Below are 21776 nucleotides of genomic sequence, written 5' to 3' on the forward strand. Positions count from 1 at the left end.
TCTTTGCGTAGATGTGAGGATTATTTTTATGCTTATAAAACATGTAGAACAATGACTGGTGCATACATAGTAGACATTATTATTATTAGCTATTTGTACCTTCGCATTTTGTGGAAAGGTGATTCTGTTTATGCACAAGCTTGAATGGGTGCTAAATGATTTACAAGCTGCATTCTACAGAACCAAGCCTATATCCAACACTGTGGGATGAACTAAGCAATTTCCTCAGCAGTTAAATGATGTTTGTCACACCATCACATGGTGAATATCTCATATTTCAGGAACCAAGGTCTCTGTAAATACAGTGAGAACCAGAGAAACCTCTAACTCAGCATCTGGAAAAAGCAACTCCCAGCCAGGAATCTTATTTCTCCAAAGGTTTCTTTTTATAGCCTTTGCTGGATTCTAAATCTATGCAATGAATAGGTGTAAATTTCCATCTCCAAAGCAGAAATATTTGGGTATTTTCTGGCAGCTTTTTCAGGGCCCACCCATTTTAAAAAGGTTAAGTTTTCCAAAGTTTCATAGACAGTAGGAAATAGGCAAGAATTTGATGTGTCTTCAGCGCCATCACTAATATCCATTTGTTCTGCAATTACACTTTTCAAACGAAGAAGAATTAACAGAAGTAGTAAGAGGTTGCATGTTTCAGAGATAACCATCGCTGGCTAAGGAGAGGCCCAGGCCTCCTGAGTGTCTGAGCAGGTCTCAGGCTATGAGTGGTGGCAGCCTTCTGCAGTTACTTAGGTGCAAGAATGATCAATTTATATGAACAGAGAAACTGACTTCCATGTTGACCTTGTTTGGGAGGCAGAAACTGTCCTCACTAATGGCCTTCTGAAAAGGAACTGAATCCTTGTCAAAAGCTTGTAAAATCCTGCTCTATAAGCATCTGGCTGGCAGGAGCAAGGAACATTTGTTCAGGAGGCCATGGAATGAGCCAGCCCCAGAAAACGACTTCATATTTTGGCTTTAACTTAGTAGGCAGACAGTTTCTGCAGGGTAACTTCTCAGAGTTCTCTAAAGCTGGGATGAGACAAATTCTTATTGAATACCTTCATTAAAGCTTAATAATGGTAAAGTCTCTAGAATTCATGCACATTAAAAAAATACAATATCCTGAAATAATAACCACAGTAATTGTGTAGAGACTAGTTTTATTTTGCTTTTTAACTAGTTCTACAAATAGGGTAGAGGACGGCTGTATGAAAAAGATGCAAGGTGAAGACCTTGCTGTGGACCAGGTCTTGGGGCAGGCAAGGTCTGGTTGCAGGTGGGAAAATGGGAGAAGGGTGCTCCAGAGCACAGTCCTGACACAATTACAATCTGGGGGCTGGTAATCTGTTTTCAGAATTTGTAGGAGCAAAGCAGCACAGATAAAGTATTTCATTTTGAAAATTTTCCCCTTCTGGCATCAAAGTCCCCAAATTAAATATCTAAATATGGTATTCTCTTTATTGAAGAGAATGTAAATAATGTTCTGTACTTTTCTAAAAGTTTTTCAAATAACATATTCAGCTGGGATTTGGAGGAATTTTGTCATTTCCCTACACCTGTGTTTTAGCTTTATTTCCCAGTTTACCAGACTTTCTCAATATTTGGGGAGAAAGCAGAGTAACATTCAGAGCCATCCAACCAATTCCCCAAGGGAGAATAATGAAATATAGTAAGAAACAAATAGCAGAATATGATTTAGTTTTTACCTAAACATTTCTGTTTTCTTTAGAGAACACAGGAAGAAAAATTAAGAAAATGTTGGGGTCGTTATGCTACTGAAGTTCATCAAACTAGCTGAAATTGTATGTTACATACATGGATTTTAAGTGTTTTAGTGGTAGGATAAGGAGTAGAAATTAGCTCTGTGCTTCATTCTGAGGGGAAGAAAATGCTTAGTGAAAGCTTATGGAGGATTGCCTCTATACAATTTTTTGCGCATTTATCCTGGAGAGAAAGTATTTCTGGGTATTTTGAAACAGAAAATATCTAGGTGGGTACAGTATTTGGTTTCAGAAGCAGTGCAGCAAAAAACTTCTCGGGCAGTAATGTCTGAATTTTTCTTTCTTTGAAGCTGTTTCTACCAACCCCAATCCTTTGTCAACACCTTACCCATCCTTCACAGCCTGGTTCAAATACCATCTCCTTCAAGAGAAGCCCTTAGATCCCCTCAGTTAGAATTAATCACTCTCCCCTCCATAGCATATTATTTATCACTGCTCCCAAAGCATTTGCTAGTCCCGTGAGTCATTTATATAGAAGCTCATCATATTCCTTGCTCAGTTGTGAACCCCAGAAAGGCATGAGCTTCACGTCCTTCTGTGTTTCCTTCAACCTCATAGTACAGTGCTTTTCATACAACACATGCTCTACAAATTCTTGCTAAATGACTGACTTCTCTGCTGGGGAAAACAGAATGCGAGAAGGCACAGTGGACGAGTGTTCTCCCCTGTGCTAACCTAGATGTAAATTCCTAATATCTTCTGAGGTGGGAAGGGAACCATGAGGTAGGCCTTTGATCTGCAGTGCACTCCCAGCAAGGAGTGACTAAGAACTAAGGCAATTAGTAGACTCCTGGGAGTTAGTGCTCAGGTTCTATTGCTTAGCTATGCTGAAATCTTCAGTGGAAAGCACTTCATAATCTTTGAATAGTTTGAAATCTTTATTAGAAAATCCTTTTATGTGAGAATTGGAAAGTCTGTGATTCTCCTATCTCACCAAAGTGGTGCACTCCAAGAATTCAGATAGGTTTGATGTGGGCAATATACTACACAGGAGAATTGAGGCGTAATGAGGTAACAGAGGTTTGATGTGGGCAACATACTACACAGGAGAGTTGAGGCGTAATGAGATAACACAAATGTAAAGCATACCTAGCTGAGGGCCAGGAGTTTGATAGCCAATAACTTATTAGAGTCAATAATTCTTGTTTTGTAAATGTAAAAGTCAGAAACAGAGGGTGCAAAGCTAAAATCTTTTAAAAATACTGAGACAGTCTCTATTCCATGAATATAAAAAAACCAAACGGACAAAAAAGATAATCCCTAACTTTTCCTAACCATGCATTCTTGCACTGAGAGGTGGGTAACTTCCTAAAATGAAGGGTACACACACAGAGTTGTATAGATGTCTGTGTGGGTGTTTTGTGTGTCTGTATCTACATATTTCTATCTCTGTAAGGGTATCATGGCGTGGAGAAAGAAATCACTCCATGAAAACTAATGCCACCCTTTTGCATGTATCAGGAAAATTAGAGTGGGGAGAAGCGGTGGGATAGGGGAGCCTCACAAAAGTCCTGGGGCCGAAGGGCCCCATTCTGAGACCCTCTGGTTGCACATACCTGACGCTTCTTGTCTGCAGTGGGCGAGGACCGTGATCTCACATGGACAGGGACCGCCAGGACATCGGAACGCTCCAGCAGGTCCTCTGCAGACATAGACTTCCCAGCCCTCTTGGCTGCGGATCCCCACGTGGAGGGCTCCCCAGGGGCCCTGTCCACCCTCTGGGTGCTCATTGGTCCACAGTTACTAGCTCCACCGAGCTGCTCCCTTGGGGCTTGGTCCCCGCGTCGCCATTCCCCTAGGACGCGGCCTCCAGCGAAGGAGCTGCTGCGATCTCTGGGGGCCCGCGGGGACTCCCCCACGCCCCCCACTGCTGCGGCCGGCAGGAGGACGGCCTCCCTGCGGGGCTGCAGACTGGATTCCCGCAGGGAGCAGAGACTGGAGGCTGAGGCGAGGCTGGGGCCTTCGGGCGCCGCGGGGCCAGGCTGCAGGTAGGTGCTCTGGGCGCGCTCCCGCAGCAGCCCAGGCTCCTGGAGGCTGCAGCCGGCGGCGGAGGAAGGCCGCTTGCCGGTCTTGCGCTGAATGTAGTCGGCCAGGGCGCTCTGCTGGAACTGCTTGAGCTCCGGGCCCGACAGGCTGAGCGTGGAGCAGGCCTTGCCGTCGCGCTCGAAGATGCGGCGCCGGTCCGCCACCGTGCTCTCGGGGAAACGCAGGCCCTTCCTCTGCGGGCTGGAGGGCGCCGGCTCGGCCTCCTCCGAGATCCCCACCTCGTTCATCTTCTCAGGCTCTGAGTAGGAGCGCTTCTTCTGCTCGGGGGTCAGGCGCCGGCGCGGCCCCCTTCGGGCGGCAGGGGGCGCAGGTCGGGCAGGGTCGCCCTCGGCCGGGGTCACACTGTGCCGCTCACGAGGGGTGTGCGGGGAGGCGGATGCCGCTGCCTCTGGGCTCCGCAGCCCCACGTGCGCCGAGGCGGGCCGCGGGCGCCAGGGTCTTGAAGTTGCGGGTGTCCCCAGCTCGAGGTCCCGGCGTCGAAAGGAGGTGGCCCCCAGGACCCGGGACTGCGCGTCCTTGATGCTGTTCCGGTAGGCACGGCTGAAGGGGGCGTCCAGCACCGGCGACTCAGGCGTGCGGGGCCTCTCGTCCAGCCACACGGGCTCCTTCTCCGCCTCGCCAAAGAGCTGAAAGGTGCTCTGGCTGCGGAGCAACTGAGGGTCCCGCCTCGGGGGCTCACTGCCATGAAGTTGGGGGCCACGGCCGACATCGGCACCCCGCCTCAACTGCTGACCATACGGCTGCCAGGAAACCTCTCCCAGCTTTGGCTCCTCGTTTTTGAAGTGCTGCTCCCCATTGCCTATGGGTTCAGTGGATTCAGAAAAACGGACATTGGCTTTTGTCTCCTCAAAGTCATTCCCAAAAGTATTAGAAGTCGCAAGCGTCCTGTTGTTGGGCTTGTAGTTGTGGCCATAACTAGAGCTGCTCACACTTGGGGGTCTCTGGCTCCCTTGCTCTCGCTGCTCGATCTTGGAAACCTTCTCCAGCACGGAGCAGTGGGGTTTCCCATACTGAAAGCCCTGCAGAGCAGAGGTGCTGCTGGAGCTGAGCCGCCTCCTGCCCAGACTGGATGTCTGCTGGTGGGGTGGGGAGGGAAGCTCCTCATACCTTGGGTCTGAACTAGGGAAAGAGGCCAAGGCACTGGTTCTTGCCTCGGGCCTTGGATAGGAGACTGGCCTGTCCAGCTGGCTCTTGTGGTCAGGAACAGCTTTCCTTCCAGAGTCTTCTACCTTGCTGTTGACTACAGAGGTAGACCAGCCCTCCAGGTAGCCCTCCTGGGCTCCTCCTCCTAGCTCCAAGCTGCTTTGCCCTCTTAGACTCTCAGGAATGTTTTGGAGAGAGGAAAAGCCTGACTTGGTTCTGCCAAAGTTGTTCGACAGGCTCTGGCCTAGGCTTTCCCTCTCGAGCTTCTGCTGCAGGTTGGCATTGTGGTCTTCATGTAAATCACCCTCCCAAGGCTCTGAGGGCCTGGAGGACCTCTTGTCTTCACCCACTTGCCAGACCTGAGGGGATCTGAGGCTGTGATAACTAGAATGTGGTTTGTTGCTGTGGGTGCTCCTTCTCTCATTGGGATGTGGGCTGTTGCCTCGGAGAGGTGTGAGCTGTCTCTGCAGGGAGCTATCCTCCTCATTTTCAGGTACTGAAGGGAAATAGACTTTGTAGGGGACACATCTGGCTGAAGTTTCAGATTTCCTCTCTCCTGGGGACACTGAATCATGTTCTAGAGGCTGGTAGAAGGCAAACCCAGGCCTGCTAGATCCATTTTCGTTCCCATTCTCATCAAAGGTAGCCATCTTGTCACAGGCTCCATGAGGAGCTCTATACCCACTCTCCTTGGCCAGTGCTGGATAGAGTGTACCGTTACTACTCACAGAAGGCTGGGGCACCTGGGCAAAGTGTGGCTCCAGAGAGGGGACCGGGTAGATGCCAGTTGGCAGCAGAGGTTGGCCAGGCTGGGCCTTCTGGGGATAACTATGCTTGGGCTTCGCTGGGGGGCTGTTCTCTGGACTCTTCTCTAGCACAGTATGCAGCTGTTCCTCTATGAAGGGAGATTTCAGGGAGCCTGCGGGGTTTGCCTGAGGCCGACAGAACCGCTTCTGATCGAGGCTAGACCACGAGCTGGGTCGTTCTCGCTGCCGAAAGGCGGTATAACTGTCGCTCCGAGCTGGGGGCAGGGGTGCGCCCACTTTAGGAGGCAGGTTGGGAGTGGCAGTCTCCAAGGCACTGGGGCACTGCTGGCTCCAGGATGGGGGTGGTGCTCCCCTGCCCCGAGGAACATTATGCCATTTATCATAGCCCTGACCGTCTGCTGACGCTCGGGCCTCCCTCCCTTGGAGAAGGAGGGCTGAAGAGTTCACCTCATACTCGGCCGAGATTCCCCTCCGGGGATCATAGACTGTCTTGACATAGCGAATGTCTGCCTGCCTCATCCCTTCTAGGAGGCCACCACGAGCAGAAGTGGTGTCCATGGAGCCTGACCGCTCCCGGCTAGAGATGCCAGGGGGTGGATACTCTAGGATGCTAGAACTGGTGGAGAAGGAGCTGTATGCCGAGTCTCTCTTGTTATGGAGGTGGCTGAGCTGGTCAATGCTGCCAGTGGATTTGGCAGGGGAAAGAAGATGGCACGGTGGGTACCCCCCACTGGGCTCCAGGCTCTCCATGCTCCCCTGGGAACTGCAGTGGTCAGGGCTTCGCCTCAGATAAGCATGGTCAAAGTTGGAGAGGTCACTGGTAGAGGAGCTAGAAGAAAGGGAGACAAAGCAGTCAGCACCACTGAGCTGTTAGCATTTGGGAGGCTCACAGGCACAGGGCCCAGCTTATAAATGTACTCTTGTGCAAGATGTTTGGTTTTTGGAAGGCTGGGTGAAAAGGGCCATATTTGGGCCTTGCTCAGCTTCCTTGTGTGTTGTCACTAGGAGTAATTGCCCAACACTGTAACCTGTGTGCCTCTAATTAATCACCCGGGCTTGCAAGCGCTGGAACGGGGAGCACAGAGGAAGCCGCGTGGCCTTTGGGTAGAGGCAACGCATTGATGTGATTTGCTACATGCTGCAAGTGACATTCTGTGTGTGCCAAGAAATGAGAGGTGGGGGAGGGACGAAGAGAGGAGGAGGAGTGAGACTGCAGTTTTGTGTCTCTTAGGGCTATTTGTGGGAAGGAGGGGAGGGGCTTAGCAAGAGAGCAGGTACGGGCCCCGGCTGAGCGAGACTGTGTGCACGTGTGTATGTTTTCAGTTAATCTTTCCTTTTTATGGAATTGAAGAGCTATACCCTGGCAATCTTCCTGAAATCTGAACTACTAGAGACAATGTGATTGTAGTGAGAAAGCTAAACACAAACCTGAATGAGAGAAATTCAGAGAAATGGCGAAGTCAGAAAAGGCTGACAGGAGAGGGAAGCTTTATAAGAAGTCTTAATTACAGGAGTCCATCACCTGTGGATGACTTCCCAAAGCCCGAGCAAAGCCTCCTTCAAACACTTAGAAAGGTAAGACCTCCTCCTTACACAGTCCTCCGGGTGCTTTTCAGAGCCTGCTGGGGGAAGGGGAATGATTCTCAATCCTGACACGGCATACCCCAGAGAGTTGCCTCAAAACAAAATTACTTCTAATTAGCTTTAGTTACAAATGTTAAAATATACTTCACCCATCATGTTGGGGGGAGTGAGGGCATACGGAAAGGAGTAAGTGGTTCAAAAATCAAACAATCTCGAAACTGTTCAAATGTTTGTGACTCACCATTGTCTACAGAAGGGTAAACACTAAAACTTTTTGTTAAGCTTTTGTACTTTTAAATGAATAGGCATTTAAGCACTATTAAAATTCATGGGGCTATGATTATATTTCTGGATCTCATTTAAGTAAATACAGTGTCTTCTTGACTAAGTATAGGATAATGCTTTATGGCTGGCCTAAATCCAGGGTCTATGGCCAGAGACCGGAAGGACCATATTCTGACTCAAAACTGGCACTGGAATTCAAGGAAGACTACATTTTCAGCAGTTCACCTCAAGAATGTAATTTTTCTTTTTTAGACAAAGTCAGTTTACTGAATGGAGCCTCCCCCTTTGGGAGGGACAGGTATAAATTCAAGGGAGAAAAGAAGGAACAGCTCTTGAGCCAGCCAGACTAGAGATACCAGTCCTGGCACTCAATGGTATGGCATATGTCACTGCCAGATTTTACCCCCTTCCCCCCCGCCTTCCCAGTTCCCCTTCAAATGAAGACTGTGTTAACGTACATGACAGCTCAGTTGAGGATAATCTCGTATGACCCACTTACGCTTCCCTTTATCTCTTCTAACAGAAGATTCAGAGCTAAGGCTTCGAGTGGAAATGGGAGCCCTATAGCCCATCATGACCCTTTAGTTCACCAATTCCATGCAGGTGGTAGGCACTACTTAATCCCCAACTGCTGAGAATTTTAGCAGTCTTTCACTGAAAGGATAATTCTGATCTACTTAGGGACACACAAAAAGTCAAAGCGAAGAAATGGAATTACTGAAACTCTCACTCATATTGAGAGGCAAGAAGTGTCATCACTAACATCTCAAAACGTAGATGATATCTAGAAATACGAAATCACTGGTGTAAATATCTTTAGGCAGAGCAAGGGTACAATGGGTTCCATCCTGTGGCTAAAGGAAACTTAACCCACCAAACCTCAGGTGGAATGTACCATGTGAGGATGGTGACATGCTCTGGGCTACTCAGGGAGGGCCCTGTCCCTTGGGAATCCCCACTCCCAAGCTGAGTGGGGAATAGGACCAAGTGGCATGCTATGCCATCGAGTGCACTGACATCACCCTCTACGGAGTTCTTCCACCACTTTCTGGAAGTCGTCATTTTGATTATCTTTGCCATTCTTGCTTCCAAGATCGCACTTTTAATGGTAGGGAAGAAGAACTTGGGATGAGGTCTTCATTCCCTGCAACAGTTCCAGCCCACACAGACACAGCCTTACTGTCAAGGTAGGTGTGTCAAGCTTCTTATCGTGGTCTGGCTAGCTCCCAACCTCATTTTCTACTGGTCTCCTCTTGCTCACTGCGCTCCAGTGTAATGGCCTCCTTCCTGCAATGCAAACCCATGAAAGATCTTCCAATGTCTTAGGGCCTTTGTACCCACTGTTCCCACCACATGGTATGCTCTTCCCCTGATTCAAGTCTCTGCTTGAGAGAAGACTTCCTGAATGCAAGAGCATCTAAAGAGCATCTCCCCCATCCTTACCACTTGTTACTCTGCTTATTTTCTTCATATACTTACCACTACTTGACATTACCTTATATCCCTTTCATTATATGAAAGAGACTTCGACTGTGTCTGTAAGGCTTAAGATCTTAAACAAATATGACAAAATGTTCCTTTTGTGGTCGATCTACGTAGTCTTATAAAATTACTTATAATTCTTATAATATTACTCTTGTGTGTTTACATGTATTTTCTAAATACTTAAAACACAGCAAAGAGCACAAAACAAGTGTATGGAAAACATTTTCTAAAGTGCACTCATAGAACGTGGATTCCTTAGACGATGAAATGTTTGGAAAATGCCGAGCTAAATAGACTAATTCTATTTGCTATAAGACTTCTGAGTCTTTAATAAACTACTGTTCATGTGATGTTCTAAAAGGAAAATATACTGAACAGTGTTTTCTAAATTAATTTGATTCTAGGAGCTTTTTTCCAAGGAGCATCTAATGGATGATTAATCCATGGAACAGACCTTGGTCAACAAATATTATAGGGTGGGGGCTTTTTCGGTCTTGTTCAGCATTATACTCCTAGTAACCATAAATCACCTGAGAGGTAGTACTGGTTCTTCAGCATTTTGATACTGTTATTTCAGCCTCCGCTGAGGGGCTGGATTACATCACTTTTCCAGATCTCTTCTGAAGAATACTTTAATACTGAGGACCGTTGTGTGAGAGTTCTGCAGGACAGCAAAAAAGACCGTGAGCCAGGTCTGACAGGAAGCCGCTGAAATCCAGATCTAAACCCGCTTGCAGGCAGTTAAAATCACTTGTCCTGTGTTTCCCTCTCCCCTAAGCTCCCTGATGCTCCAGCTTCTTCATGAGAAACAGATCCATAAACTCAGGACTGAGATTGGGCTTCTAGAACCAAAGGAAGGCTGTCAGAGGGATACCAACCAGCTGGTTTGGCGCACCAGACCACTGGATGTTACTGTGCTCCTTGGAAAGGTGCCTGGAGCACGTCTCCACCAACAGCCGCCCACGTCAGGCCCTCTGCGAGAACACAGAGTTGGGGTGAGGCGTCTGTCAGCACTGCAAGCCTGAGGTGTGGACCTAACAGTCCACAGCGTGACCTGTGCTGGCGAAGAAGAAAATCCTCAGGTCTGTAGCGCTGTGGGGAACGTGAGCTTGCCTTTGTCCTCGTACCCTACGTGGTCCTTGTGCAATGGCCACGATAAGCTTGCATTAGAAGGCACAGTGATGGATCCACCTGCCTAACTCCCTGTGGAGGCTGGGACAGGGAGGCGGACACGGGCGGTGTGGACACGCAGCCTTCAGAGCGCTACACTTCTGGCACCAGCTCCACAGTTCTCCAGCGGCCAACTCTCTTGGAACTCACCGTAGTGCCTGAAGGCAGCTCTTCTGAGCACCGACTGCAGCAGTCTTAACTTCTGCCCGTGTGTTTTAGGTTACAGTATGACCAGGTTTAGGGCCTCCTGGGGAGGTGAGGCGTTGGGAGGCTCCACAGGGCCCCACTGTTGAGGAGCACTCTGCTAATACACAATTGCATGTTATGTGCGTGCCGGTTTATGCCATTAACCTTGAAATTTATCATCAGGTTTCACTGTGCCTCTGATAAGTCTTCAGCCTAATTACTGTAATTGTCGTAATTATTGAGTGCTTATTACATTCCAGGAACTGCACTAAATGTTTTACATGTTTTGCTTAACCCTCACTATGATCCAATGGGATACATATTAATTTCGTCTTACAGACAAGAAAAACAAGATCAAAGAGGTTAAATGACTTGCTCAAGCTCATCTAGTAAGTAGTGAAGTTGGGATTTAAGCCCAAGTGCCTTCCCACTATGCCTTCTTTCCTTCGCACTGCGGGGCCCTCCGCATCTTACCTTCCAAAGGCCCAGAGAGCGAAAGCGCGGTGCCTGGGTGCAGGCAGCACCCAGCTGGGGGGCCTGTTCTCTGAGCTCAGATGGCAAAAATAAATTCTTTCAGGGTTATTGGGAGGGACACGGGCAAGGAAGAGGAGTGTCTATAACAAGGAGGGTCACCAGGAAATTCTTTTCTGTGGCCTGAAGCCTACCCTGATGTGCCGGGAGCCACGTCCATCAGTGAGGAGTCTAGGAATTGGCCCTTGATTTGACTGGACATGAGAGTTAAGGGTTCCGAGTCCTGGCCTTGCCAAATGTGGAGCCACCATCTGTTAGTTAAGTAATCCTCCAGAAGTCTTGCCCCTCCCCCACCTGACCCATCAGCACCTGCATCTCATTTGCATGTAGGACCCATATCCTTTTCACCCTCCTCCCATCCCTGCCATTACCCTTATATATAAGCACTTTCAAAAAGCCTGAAGCAACAGGGTCAAACCCCCTGGCATCAGAAGATGGATTCTAATTTGCATGGATTCTGAATTCATAGTAAATGTAGGGGAGTCCTGACTAATATGTCTGGTGGTCAAGTCTGGCTTCCCTCTCAGCTGTGTCAGGTCTGATTACTATAGTCAGTCCCTTCTCCCATCACACTGCAGTGGCCTTGCCTTTTTCTGACTGAACCTTGACTGATACAATGACTAGAGAAACAGAGCAAGTAGAACTAGTAGTTAGTTATATGCCATGGCTCTGACCCCTGGCTTGGATTTGAGTCTGGACTCGGGTCCTGATCAGTTGTTTGACCTTGGACAAATTAGTCTCTCCAAGCTTCAATTTCCTGTTCTGTAAAATGGGGTTAAGACTACTGTGTGTGTTTTACAGGTGCAGATGAAAGCATGTCATATCACATAATACAATGTGCACACTGAGCAGCCCTAAGTGTGTTAACTTTCTGGGTTGGAGCTAAGTTGGATAACTGGCCTAACAGAAGGATAAAAACGAGTGGGGAGTTCAAATACAAGAATAAGATCATTCAATAAAAAGCAGATACATATTTGGCTAAGAAGGACAGTAAGCCCTGAGGGAAGAAGTTCGTCAATTTTTCTAGTAATGTTACCATGTGTAATTGAGAAGTGTCTGAGAATGGACAGACCCTGTAATTAACACAAATGGCCTCCCTTTGTGCCAGTCTAGCCCAGGATATGAAGATAACTGGTATACACTGGGAGTTTTAAGAGGATGAGGAAGGTGGTGGGTAGAGAGGTTTAATACTCGGGAGTGAGTATAAGAAAATGTTCTCAAGACCTTGGAAAGAAGAAAAGCCCCGAGTCTCAGCTGGGGCCACTTACCTGGAATGGTATCTCTGGGGCCAAGGAGCGCCAATCGTGCCCGGAGTTATTTGCATCATGCTGGCATCTGGTTGGTTCTCCCCAAATTTGGTTAAATGCCAAGAGTGAGGTCGGCCGGCAGGGTCACTGCGCCTGGGGAGATACAGGGGAGGGACCTCTCAACATTAGGAGCATTCTCAGCTGCGTTTCTTTACTGATGGGATTTATAGATTTAAAAACAGACACTGCTGTATCCTCAGAGATCAAAAATAAGTAAACACTGGAAAGTAGATCTTACTGCTTATTTCTCTTATTAACCATTGCCACTCTCTGCTTTATTATTTTTATTTTCATTTTGACATACTTTCAGGCTTCCATAAAAATGTTGCAAACTTAGTATAAAGAATTCCTACATAAACCCTAGTGCACTGTTGGTGTGAATGCAAATTGGTACAGTCACTATGGAAAACAGTATGGAGGTTCCTTTAAAAAATTAGAAACAGAACTACCATATGATCCAGCAACCCCACTTCTGGGTATATATCCAAAGAAATTTAAATCAGGATCTCATAGATATATCTACACTCCCATGTTCACTGCAGCATTACTCACAAGAGCCAAGATAAGGAAACAACCTAAATGTCTACCAACTGACGAATGGACAAAGAAGATGTGGTATGTGTGCGTGCGCGCGCGCACACGCACGCACACACACACGCACACACACACACACACACACAGTGGAATATCATTCAGGCACGACAAGGAAGGAGATCCTGCTGTTTGCAACAACTTGGATGGACCCTGAAGGCATAATGCTAAGCGAAATAGGCAGACAGAGAAAGAAATTCAGAATAACAGACTAGAGTGTTGGTAACCAGGGGCTGGGGAGTTGGAGATTTGGTCAAAGAGTATAAACTTCGAGTTATAAGATTTACAAGACTGGGATCTAGTGTACAGGATGGTGATTATAACTGATAATACTATACCATATACTTGAGTGTTGCTACGAGAGTAGGTCTTAAACGTTTTCACCACAAAAAAGAAATTGTAACTATGTGACAGGATGCAGGTGGTAGCTAATACTACGGAAGGAATCATTTTGCAATTTATAAATGTAACAAATCTATACATTGTACACCTTAAACAATGTTCTTTCAAAAAATTCCCACATATCCTTCACCTAGATTCCCTACATGGTAACATTTTATGCCAGAGTTGCCTCTGTTTATCTGTGTATAAAAATGTGAGCAATAATTCCTTCCCACGTCCCAAGAGACTGTGTGTGGATATATGGTAAAAAAGCTTTCTGGGGATTTTGAAGTCCTCTGTCATATCCTGATGCTGGACAAATTACATTCTTTCAATTTCTTGGTAAGAACTACATAAAAATTAGCAGCTACCTCAGTGTTAGCACAGCTCTAAGTTACGTGGTATAAACAGCAAGCATCAAGATGCTCTCAAAAATCATTTTTCATTTTGCAAGTCAATGACTTCAACTTTTAAATATCCTGCCCTTATAGCACAAAGTGTTTACAGAGCCAAAGGGAAAAAGTGGGTGTCCTTCAACTGCAATACTGAAGAATAAATTTGGTAAGAAGAATTACACTACTGTAGAAGGTCTGAGTCAGGAGAGAGTGACTGTGCCTTTTTCTGGCAAAAAAGTGAGGTGAGCTATCAGGAATTTCATACTGAAAACTTCTGAACTCTACGACTATAGAGGAATTTTTCTACAGTTTAGAAACATGAGTATGGGATCCAGGAATCCACTGATACACTGATGATAAAGCTGTAAGTACACCCACCTATTTCTTTTCTATGAAAAAATATATTAGCTTATATAAATGAAAATTCATTCCCCTGATACCAGTAAAATTCTTCGAGTGTTAAGTATATCAGACTAATACTAGCCCAGGTGTCAGACATGGGTTCTCACCCTGACTTCATTAACTTACTATACGACCCTGTATAAATTACTTCTCCTCCATAAGCTTTTGTTCATGTAAAAGATAAAGACATTAATCAAAAGAGGGTGTATTAACCTCATTTTAATCTGAAGCAACTTTAAAAATCTATAAGAGAGTACGGAGGACTTGCCAAGAGAGAGAATCATTCCCCAAAAAGACATATATTTTTTCTGAAGAGAGGTTGGGTGATAGGAAAATGATCTTGTGCAAAGCAAGGGATACAGAAACACAAGATTTTTAGCTGTCAGTAAATGTTTATTGAAATGAAGGAACCTATAGTCAGACAGACTAATATCTGTGTTGTTACAGAGGCCAAGGAAAGTGAGAAAACTGAAATATCTCGATAAAATGCTGGGGACAGAAAGAAGCTGAAATGTGGCTAAAGGTTATCAGCTCTGCTATCAGACAAACCTGGATTCTAATCCTGGTACCTAAAATCCAAAAGCTAAAAACCGGTGGTAACTTTCTTAACCATTCTGAGCTTCCTTATCTGAAAAAGGCAGATTATCACAGAACCTATAAGTAGGGTTTTTGTAAGATTAAAAATGAGCTAATATACCCGGCACATAGTAGAGCTCAATAAATGTTAAGTACAATTATCTTCAGTCATTCATTATTAAAGAATTGGTAAAAACTAGAGGATAGGGAGACAAGCCCTCCAGAGAGATCTACAATGCAGGACAGGAAAGGGGAGAGAGAAGCCAGAAGTGAATGGTGGAGGTGAGCAGAATGGGCAGGAACTATTGATGGTGATGAGTCACCCACTTCTGAACTCCCTAATAAAGTACCCAGAGTAGACAATTATAGCAGAGAGTTACTGTGCTCACAGCCTGAAGGACCCTGGCCACAGTGGTAAGGCAGGGAGCTGCGGGGCGGTGGCTGTGACCTCTAGTCAGGGACGTAAACACAGGCCAGGAGGGACTAGACCTTGCCTACCTGGAAGCTAGGAAAGAAAGAAAGCAAGTAGTAACACAGCCTTGGGCTAAAGAGATCAAGGAGGGTGCAAATGCCAAGAGACCAACAGTGGAAGGCAAAATATTACAATTTGTCTGGCTCCTTGCCCCCTACTTCTCTAATCCCCATAACAGGTCCCAGGTAACACATGCCTCTGGGTTCGGTACTGCCCCAAAGTTGAACCTCTCCTCATCTCACAAGGCCACCAGGGAGCCCCAGGGTAATGACTGTCTTCACAGTTTGGCATTCTTGCCACTAGCCTCACTCTGACCTTGAATATGCAGCCCCCCAGAAACTAGGTTCCTCACCTAGTTCCTTGAAGCCAGGCCACCTCCCTTGAACCCCAGTTCCTCACTGACTTAAGATTCCTGCTTTATCTTCCAGTTCCATCCAGTGATTAGAAATCCTTCCTGGTGCCCCAAGCCCCTCAGAGACTGGCCCAAATCACGTAGCCCTAAGTCCCATAGCCAGGATTCAAACCCAGTTACCTAGGACTTCAGATACTCAACAAATGCTGAATAACCATACAGAATTTAATGAAAAAATATAAAGTGTCTTTTGCAGGAGGCACCTTGGAGACACTTCGTATGGGTCCAAATGATCCAAATGGGTCCAAAATACATAAGGAGAAAGAAAAACTGTCATCTTCCCATCTCGTGTTCTGGTTACCTCAGTGGGAGGAGTTGGTAGGACCCCTCTCAGAGTAAGACGCTAGCGAACCCTATCACTAGGGACGGGCTTCGAGAAGCCAACGGGTGTAGCTGAAGAGCAAACTTGTCCTGACACCTGAGTGTGGTAATGCTGGGGATGACTCTTTGGCAGCTTCATCCACCAACCACATCTGACCGTGCCTACCTACAAACACTGGGTGCTGACAAGTCTTTCCAACCCAAGAGAAATGGACAGGCCCTGATAAATTCCACAGATGCCACAGAAAGATCCCTCTTCTAGTCAAGGAGATGAGGTGTGAGCTACTGTTTACTGATAATTTCAAGGGTTCCAGAGAAACCCTCTAGTCTGAAATCTCCCAGGAAAGAAGATGGGAGGTGCCCTAGTGCAATATAGCTACCCAGACTTCATATATCAGTTGGTACACCACCTTCATGAAGGATCAGACATCTTGCTGGAAGTTCTGAATCAGACTCTCAAGTGTACAACAGGCTCTCCACAGAACAATGGAGACAAATGGAGCTGTTTTAAGGGAGGAAAATTTTCCTTTGTGCTTTGAAGACAAGAGCAAAGCTTTTTTAAAAAGTGTAACCTATCCAGACGTTTCCTTGGTTTCTTTCCCATTCGTTCAGGGGACATCCAGGGAGACTTTCTCTATCCCAGCCACTAGGCTGGCGCTGGGGATACAAAGAACAACAAAGTATCATGAGACCCAAATAATTCACAACATAGAGGAGGACAGCCAAGTTAACTGCGATGAGATGGGTTCCACAGTAGAGACCCATACGAGATGCTTGGTGAACACAGAGGAGGGGCTCACTAACACTGCAGGGTGAGGTCAAGAAAGCTTCACTTTTACCTACATCATGAAAGGTTTCCTAGATGGAAGAGGATGGGAAAAGGAAGGGAGGGCCATCCGGCTAGAAGAAATCGCACGACAAATGCGTGGAAGTGTGCAGGCACATGGTAAAAGAACTCAGAGAAGCTGGGAAGGAGATGATGAGTAAGGGACGGGCAGGAGATAAAGGTGAAGGGGTGGGAGGGGCTAGATCTTAACAGACCTCACTAAAAGGTTTGGACAGTATCCTCTGGATTTAGAAACCACGAAATAACCTTAGCCAGGGAAGGGCACGTTCAAATACAGGTATCAGTGAGAAATCGCCAATAACAAGGAGAATAAATCTGAGACAAGACTGGAGGCTATTCTATTGGCCAGGGTCTGAGGGCCTGGCACTAAGGCGGTGGTGGGCAGTGAACTTAAGAGAGAACGCCCAGCCAGCAACTACTTCGATGTAGGTGGTGTAGAAGGGAGGATAGCCAAGGAGGAAGGATGGTGTTTATGTTTCTAGCTTGAGCTAGAACGATAATACAGTTAACTTATATCAAGAACATTAGATGAGGGGGTGGGAATGGAGAGAGGGAGGAGGGAAGCTGATCGGGGAAGTGGCTGGCTCGCTCTGGGGCATGCCAATCTGAGGAGCCTGTGGAGTGTTCCCACAGAGGAGTACGGTAGGCAGGAGGGTCTAGAGGACTGAAGCCTGGGCTGCGCTTAGATATGAGGATTCATAAAGACACATGGCCTTTGAGAAAAGGCAAGTTGCTTGGGGAGAATGCAGAGGGAGACGGAGGAGTTGAAGGGTGGATCTTTGAGAACCATTACGGTTTAGGGGAGAGGAAACCAAGGGAGAAGCCCAAGAAAAAGCTTTCAGAGAAACAGGAGAAAAAGTAGCGAGAGTACAGGAGTTTCACAGGTTCCTAGTGGAGAGAGTAAGGAGGGGGAACTACCAGCCATTCCAGCTGCTACCGAAAAGGCAGTTTGATGAGGGTGGATGCACGCGCAGTGGGTCTGACAACTAGTAAGTCTTGGCTGTGGGACAGCAGCAGGGCAGACGCCTGACTAGAGTGGAGTAACAGGGGAGAAAACGGAAACAGCAAGGGCGGATCATTCTTTTAAACCCTTGGCTCTAAAGGAGAGAAAGAGGGGGGTAGAGCTAGAAATCTAGAGGTGATCAGGGAGGGAAAGATTTTGTTCTTGCTGTTTAGTCTTAAACAAGAAGTATGAGCAAGTGTATGTGAGGCAGGGAGCTCCAGGATACAGGACAGGAAGGGTGACAATCCCCAAGGCTCATGAGGACATGGGAAAGGATGGCATTCTAGAGCGCACGTGGGGAGTATAGCCTTATTCACGTAGGAGTAGAGCCAGGTCCACTGAAATAAGAAAGGAGGAGGTAAGACGCTGACGCTCCTAAGTATGAGTGAGAGCGGGGTACAGGAAGATCGGAGAGCCCTGGCACCCAGTGTCCTCTATCCCCATGATGATGCCAGAGGAGGGAAAAGTGAGGGGGTTGATGTGGCGGGTTGGGGCTCAAGGAGCACAACAGTGAATACTAGAAGAGTTGAAACTTGAGATATTTCAAAGAATTAGTGACTAAGATAGGGTCCTGCCCTTAAGGAGCTTACATCCAGATAGGCAGACCAAATGAGGCAATTCCTACAGTAAATAATAAATCACAAAGAAATAATTCCTACAGTAAAGATAAAACAAATGTCCAAGACTTGCAATGCCAAGATCGGAAACCCAACTTGGGGAGCTTTTTCTCTGGAGCTTGGAGAGGTAACTACCTGCCCTGGGGTGGGGTGTCAGGTCTCCTCACAGACCTAAAACATTAAGAACAGAGAGATCTTGAAACAATCAAAAGGTCCTAAAAGACAAAAACAAAAACAATGTATGTTGGAAGAAGGCTTCAGAGATAAGTCTTTTCTTTATAAGATTCTTCCACATGGACAGTTAAGTGATGAAATGAGGGAAAAGAACAATGAAAAAGAGGACCGAAATCTAGCCCACCAACTCTCATGCCTTGCTAGAGGGAATACATATACATCAGCACAACCTAAAGAAAGAACAGTTTGGCAACATCTACAAAAAAATGTTTTAAATAACATATCTATCAAAAGATTGAAAAACAAGCTAAATGCTCATCAGTAGCGGACTCATTAAATCACTGCAATACATCCATAGAATAGAATAGTTTTGTGGCCACTGAAAGAAGAGGTAGCTCTATACATACTGGCATGTGAAGATCTCCAAAATATATGGTTAGATGATGACAGTAAGATGTGGCGCTGTGAGTACAGTGTGCTGCCGTACGGAAGGGGAAAATATATGTAACCCCTTCTGTGTTTATTAGTGTAGAGAATATTCCAGAGTGATACTTGAGAAACTAGAAACAATGACTGCCTCTGGGGAGGAAAACTTATTTTTCACTGCATATTTTTCTTTCTGTAACTTTTGAATTGTGTACCATGCACATGTATTACCTATTAAAAGGCACAGTATTTCAAAAATACCCTCTCATTTTACAAATATATCACACTGTATCTTGAGATAACCAAAAAAGTCAAACAGCTGTTGGCTGACTTTTTCAATGATGCAAATAATTTAATAAACATTCCTAAAGAGCACGGCATGCTTTCATATTTGGGGATCACTTTGATCTTTAAGAAGATAAGGAAATACTTTCCTAAAGGGCATTACAGCATGAGCGTATCAAAAAGAGTCAGAAGACGATTTAATTTTAAAATCTGAGCAAACCAAGTTTTGTGTGTGGGTGTAATTCAAACAAAGCTCTTTTGTTGCATTCCTGACCACAAACAAGGAAGCTCAACTGCGTGGGATGGGTAGGCTGAAGGAACTGGAGCTAACAAGTGACATGATGTCCTTCTTAGATGACTGTGCTCTAACACTGATTCAGGAATGCAGAGCGTATTTCTGAGAAATCTATAATCAAGTTCGGGTATTGCAAGATGTATTCACTGATCAGCTACTATGTGCCTTCTACCTTGATGAATTCTAGTTGGAGTTCTGAGAGGTCACAGATGACCACAGGAGTTTATAATCTTGTTGGGGAGACTTAGATGCAAGAAGAAGTATTAAACAGAATCCTTATTCATAGATTCAAAAAATATTTGAGTGCCTGCTGAGTGACAAGCCCACTGTAGACACTTGGTGTGTGTTTTCTCACTCTTTGTACTGTCTTTATGTTACAGGGCAATTAATGAGAGAATGAAGTAAATAAGAAAAACTAAGCAACTTGGGACACTGGGGTGGCTCAGCTGGTTAAGTGTCTGCCTTTGGCTCAGATCATGATCATGATCATGGATCATGATCCCAGGATCCTGGGATCGAGTCCTGCATCGGGCTCCCTGCTCGGCAGGGAGTCTGCTTCTCCCCCTCTGCCTGCCTCTCTACCTACTTGTGCTCTCTCTGTGTCAAATAAATAAATAAAATCTTTAAAACAAAACAAAACAAAACAAAAAACTAAGCAACTTGTCCACAGTCACAAGGGTAGTGAGGGGCAGAGCTGAGATTAAACTCACACATTTGTCCCCAGAGCCTGCGCTCTTAACATCTAAGCAATAAGGTCTGCTGGGCAGAGAGACAGACAATAAGCAAATATACAGGATATTTTCATACAGTTCTAAGAGTTCCAAAGGCAATAAAACTGGGTACTGTGAGAGAGTGACTAAGGGTGTCTGCTTTTGGATCAGGGACAGCCTCTCTGAGAATGACATTTGAACCAGGATCTAAATGATGAGAGTCAACTATGCAAGAGTGGGGGGGTGGGGGCAAAATATTTAGCATGGATGTGTGACCGGAGTGAAGAGCAGATGGCAGGAGAAGTCATCAGATCATACTGGGTCATGTGGCTCTAGAGGGATTTGGGATATAAGCATCAAACAACTCACATGCTGTTCACAGTCAAGAATAGGGTCTGAAGTTGGCCAAAAGGCCTAGAGGTAGAGCAGGACTTCAGATGACCTCGAAGGATTGGTATGCTTGGTGGGATAAATGGAGAAGGTGAGAGCCTTAACTTGGAACATATGAAATTCTAAGAGCTAGAGTTCATTTTTTCGTTGATGCTGTGCTTTGATAAGCTGTTACAACTGACACTTTGTGTTGACTCTTCAGGGCGCACCAACATTCTAAAACCATGCCAGTTATCACCTGGACATGAGTTGAATATGTAAGAATACAAAGCAGACTACCAGCACTACCAAATAAAACATCCCATTTTCTAATCTACTCACTAACCTACCTACCTGCCCATCCATCGTCTGTTTAGTGCATGATATGCTTTAACAGATGACCAAGTCCAACTTAACAAGGTTCTGGTCTTGACCACCCGCCCCCCCCAAAAAAAACCCAGTATATCAATATATTCTGCAAATTAGGTCTATTTGAATTAATGTGTCATGGATGTGGGTGGAGAGGTCTTCCTGATCTACTCACTGAGCACCATGTGCTTGGACCAGGGTAAAGCAGGTTTCCTAAGGTTCTTTTTGTGTGTCCCTGCTATTTTTCCTCATCTGTTTTTAAAATTATAAAGTACTTCAAACATATATAAATGTATTCAGATTAATATAAAGAACACCCATGTACTCATCACCAAAATTAATCAAGTCTTAATATTTTCCCCATATTTATTTCAGCTGTTCTTTTGAATCTTAAAAAAAAAGAAAACGATGACCAAGCCAAGCACACTGAGCTATACTCATAATACTGTTTCATTCCATAGATCCAGATGGCACTCTCTCTGCAATAAAAATTACCCTATATTGAGATGTTTTCTACATGTTCACAGGACAGAGAAAAGCTGTCAAAATTTTTAGAGTTGAAAAAGCCTATCATCTTCCAAAATACAAAAAAAAAAAAAAAAAGAAAATAAAAGTGGTAACTGTGCATTCACACACTGTTGTCAAAGACACTGTTTTTGAGAAATCCTTTACCCCCCTTAAAGCACCCTTAACCTCTAGTTTCTAGGACAACAGGCTCTTCAAGGCTGTATTTCAGACTTTTTAGATTCACAGAAAAATCCAAGCAAAATTTTCTAAGGCTTTTATAATTGCCTCACTAACATTTGTGTCTTAAACAAGTTCAGTGGGTAGAAAGGTATGCATTAGGTA

General features: G+C 45.6%; 1 protein-coding gene across 2 annotated transcripts in view; it reads right to left on the bottom strand.

The window, feature by feature from the left end:
• SHROOM3 (shroom family member 3) overlaps nucleotides 1-21776 on the bottom strand; it is a 298494-nt gene that overhangs the window by 28291 nt on the left and 248427 nt on the right. For both annotated transcript variants that reach the window (XM_028100739.2, XM_088020569.1), the window contains exons 4-5: nucleotides 12244-12375; nucleotides 3335-6563 (exon numbers count right to left, since the gene is read on the bottom strand). In XM_028100739.2, the coding sequence (XP_027956540.2) occupies nucleotides 3335-6563; nucleotides 12244-12375 (3361 nt within the window). The remainder of the gene's footprint in view (nucleotides 1-3334; nucleotides 6564-12243; nucleotides 12376-21776) is intronic.

The sequence above is a fragment of the Eumetopias jubatus genome, unplaced genomic scaffold, assembly GCF_037043125.1.
Source record: "Eumetopias jubatus isolate StellerSeaLion01/CBP00866 unplaced genomic scaffold, mEumJub1_p1.0 scaffold_2, whole genome shotgun sequence".
In the NCBI taxonomy this organism is placed as follows: Eukaryota; Metazoa; Chordata; class Mammalia; order Carnivora; family Otariidae; genus Eumetopias; species Eumetopias jubatus.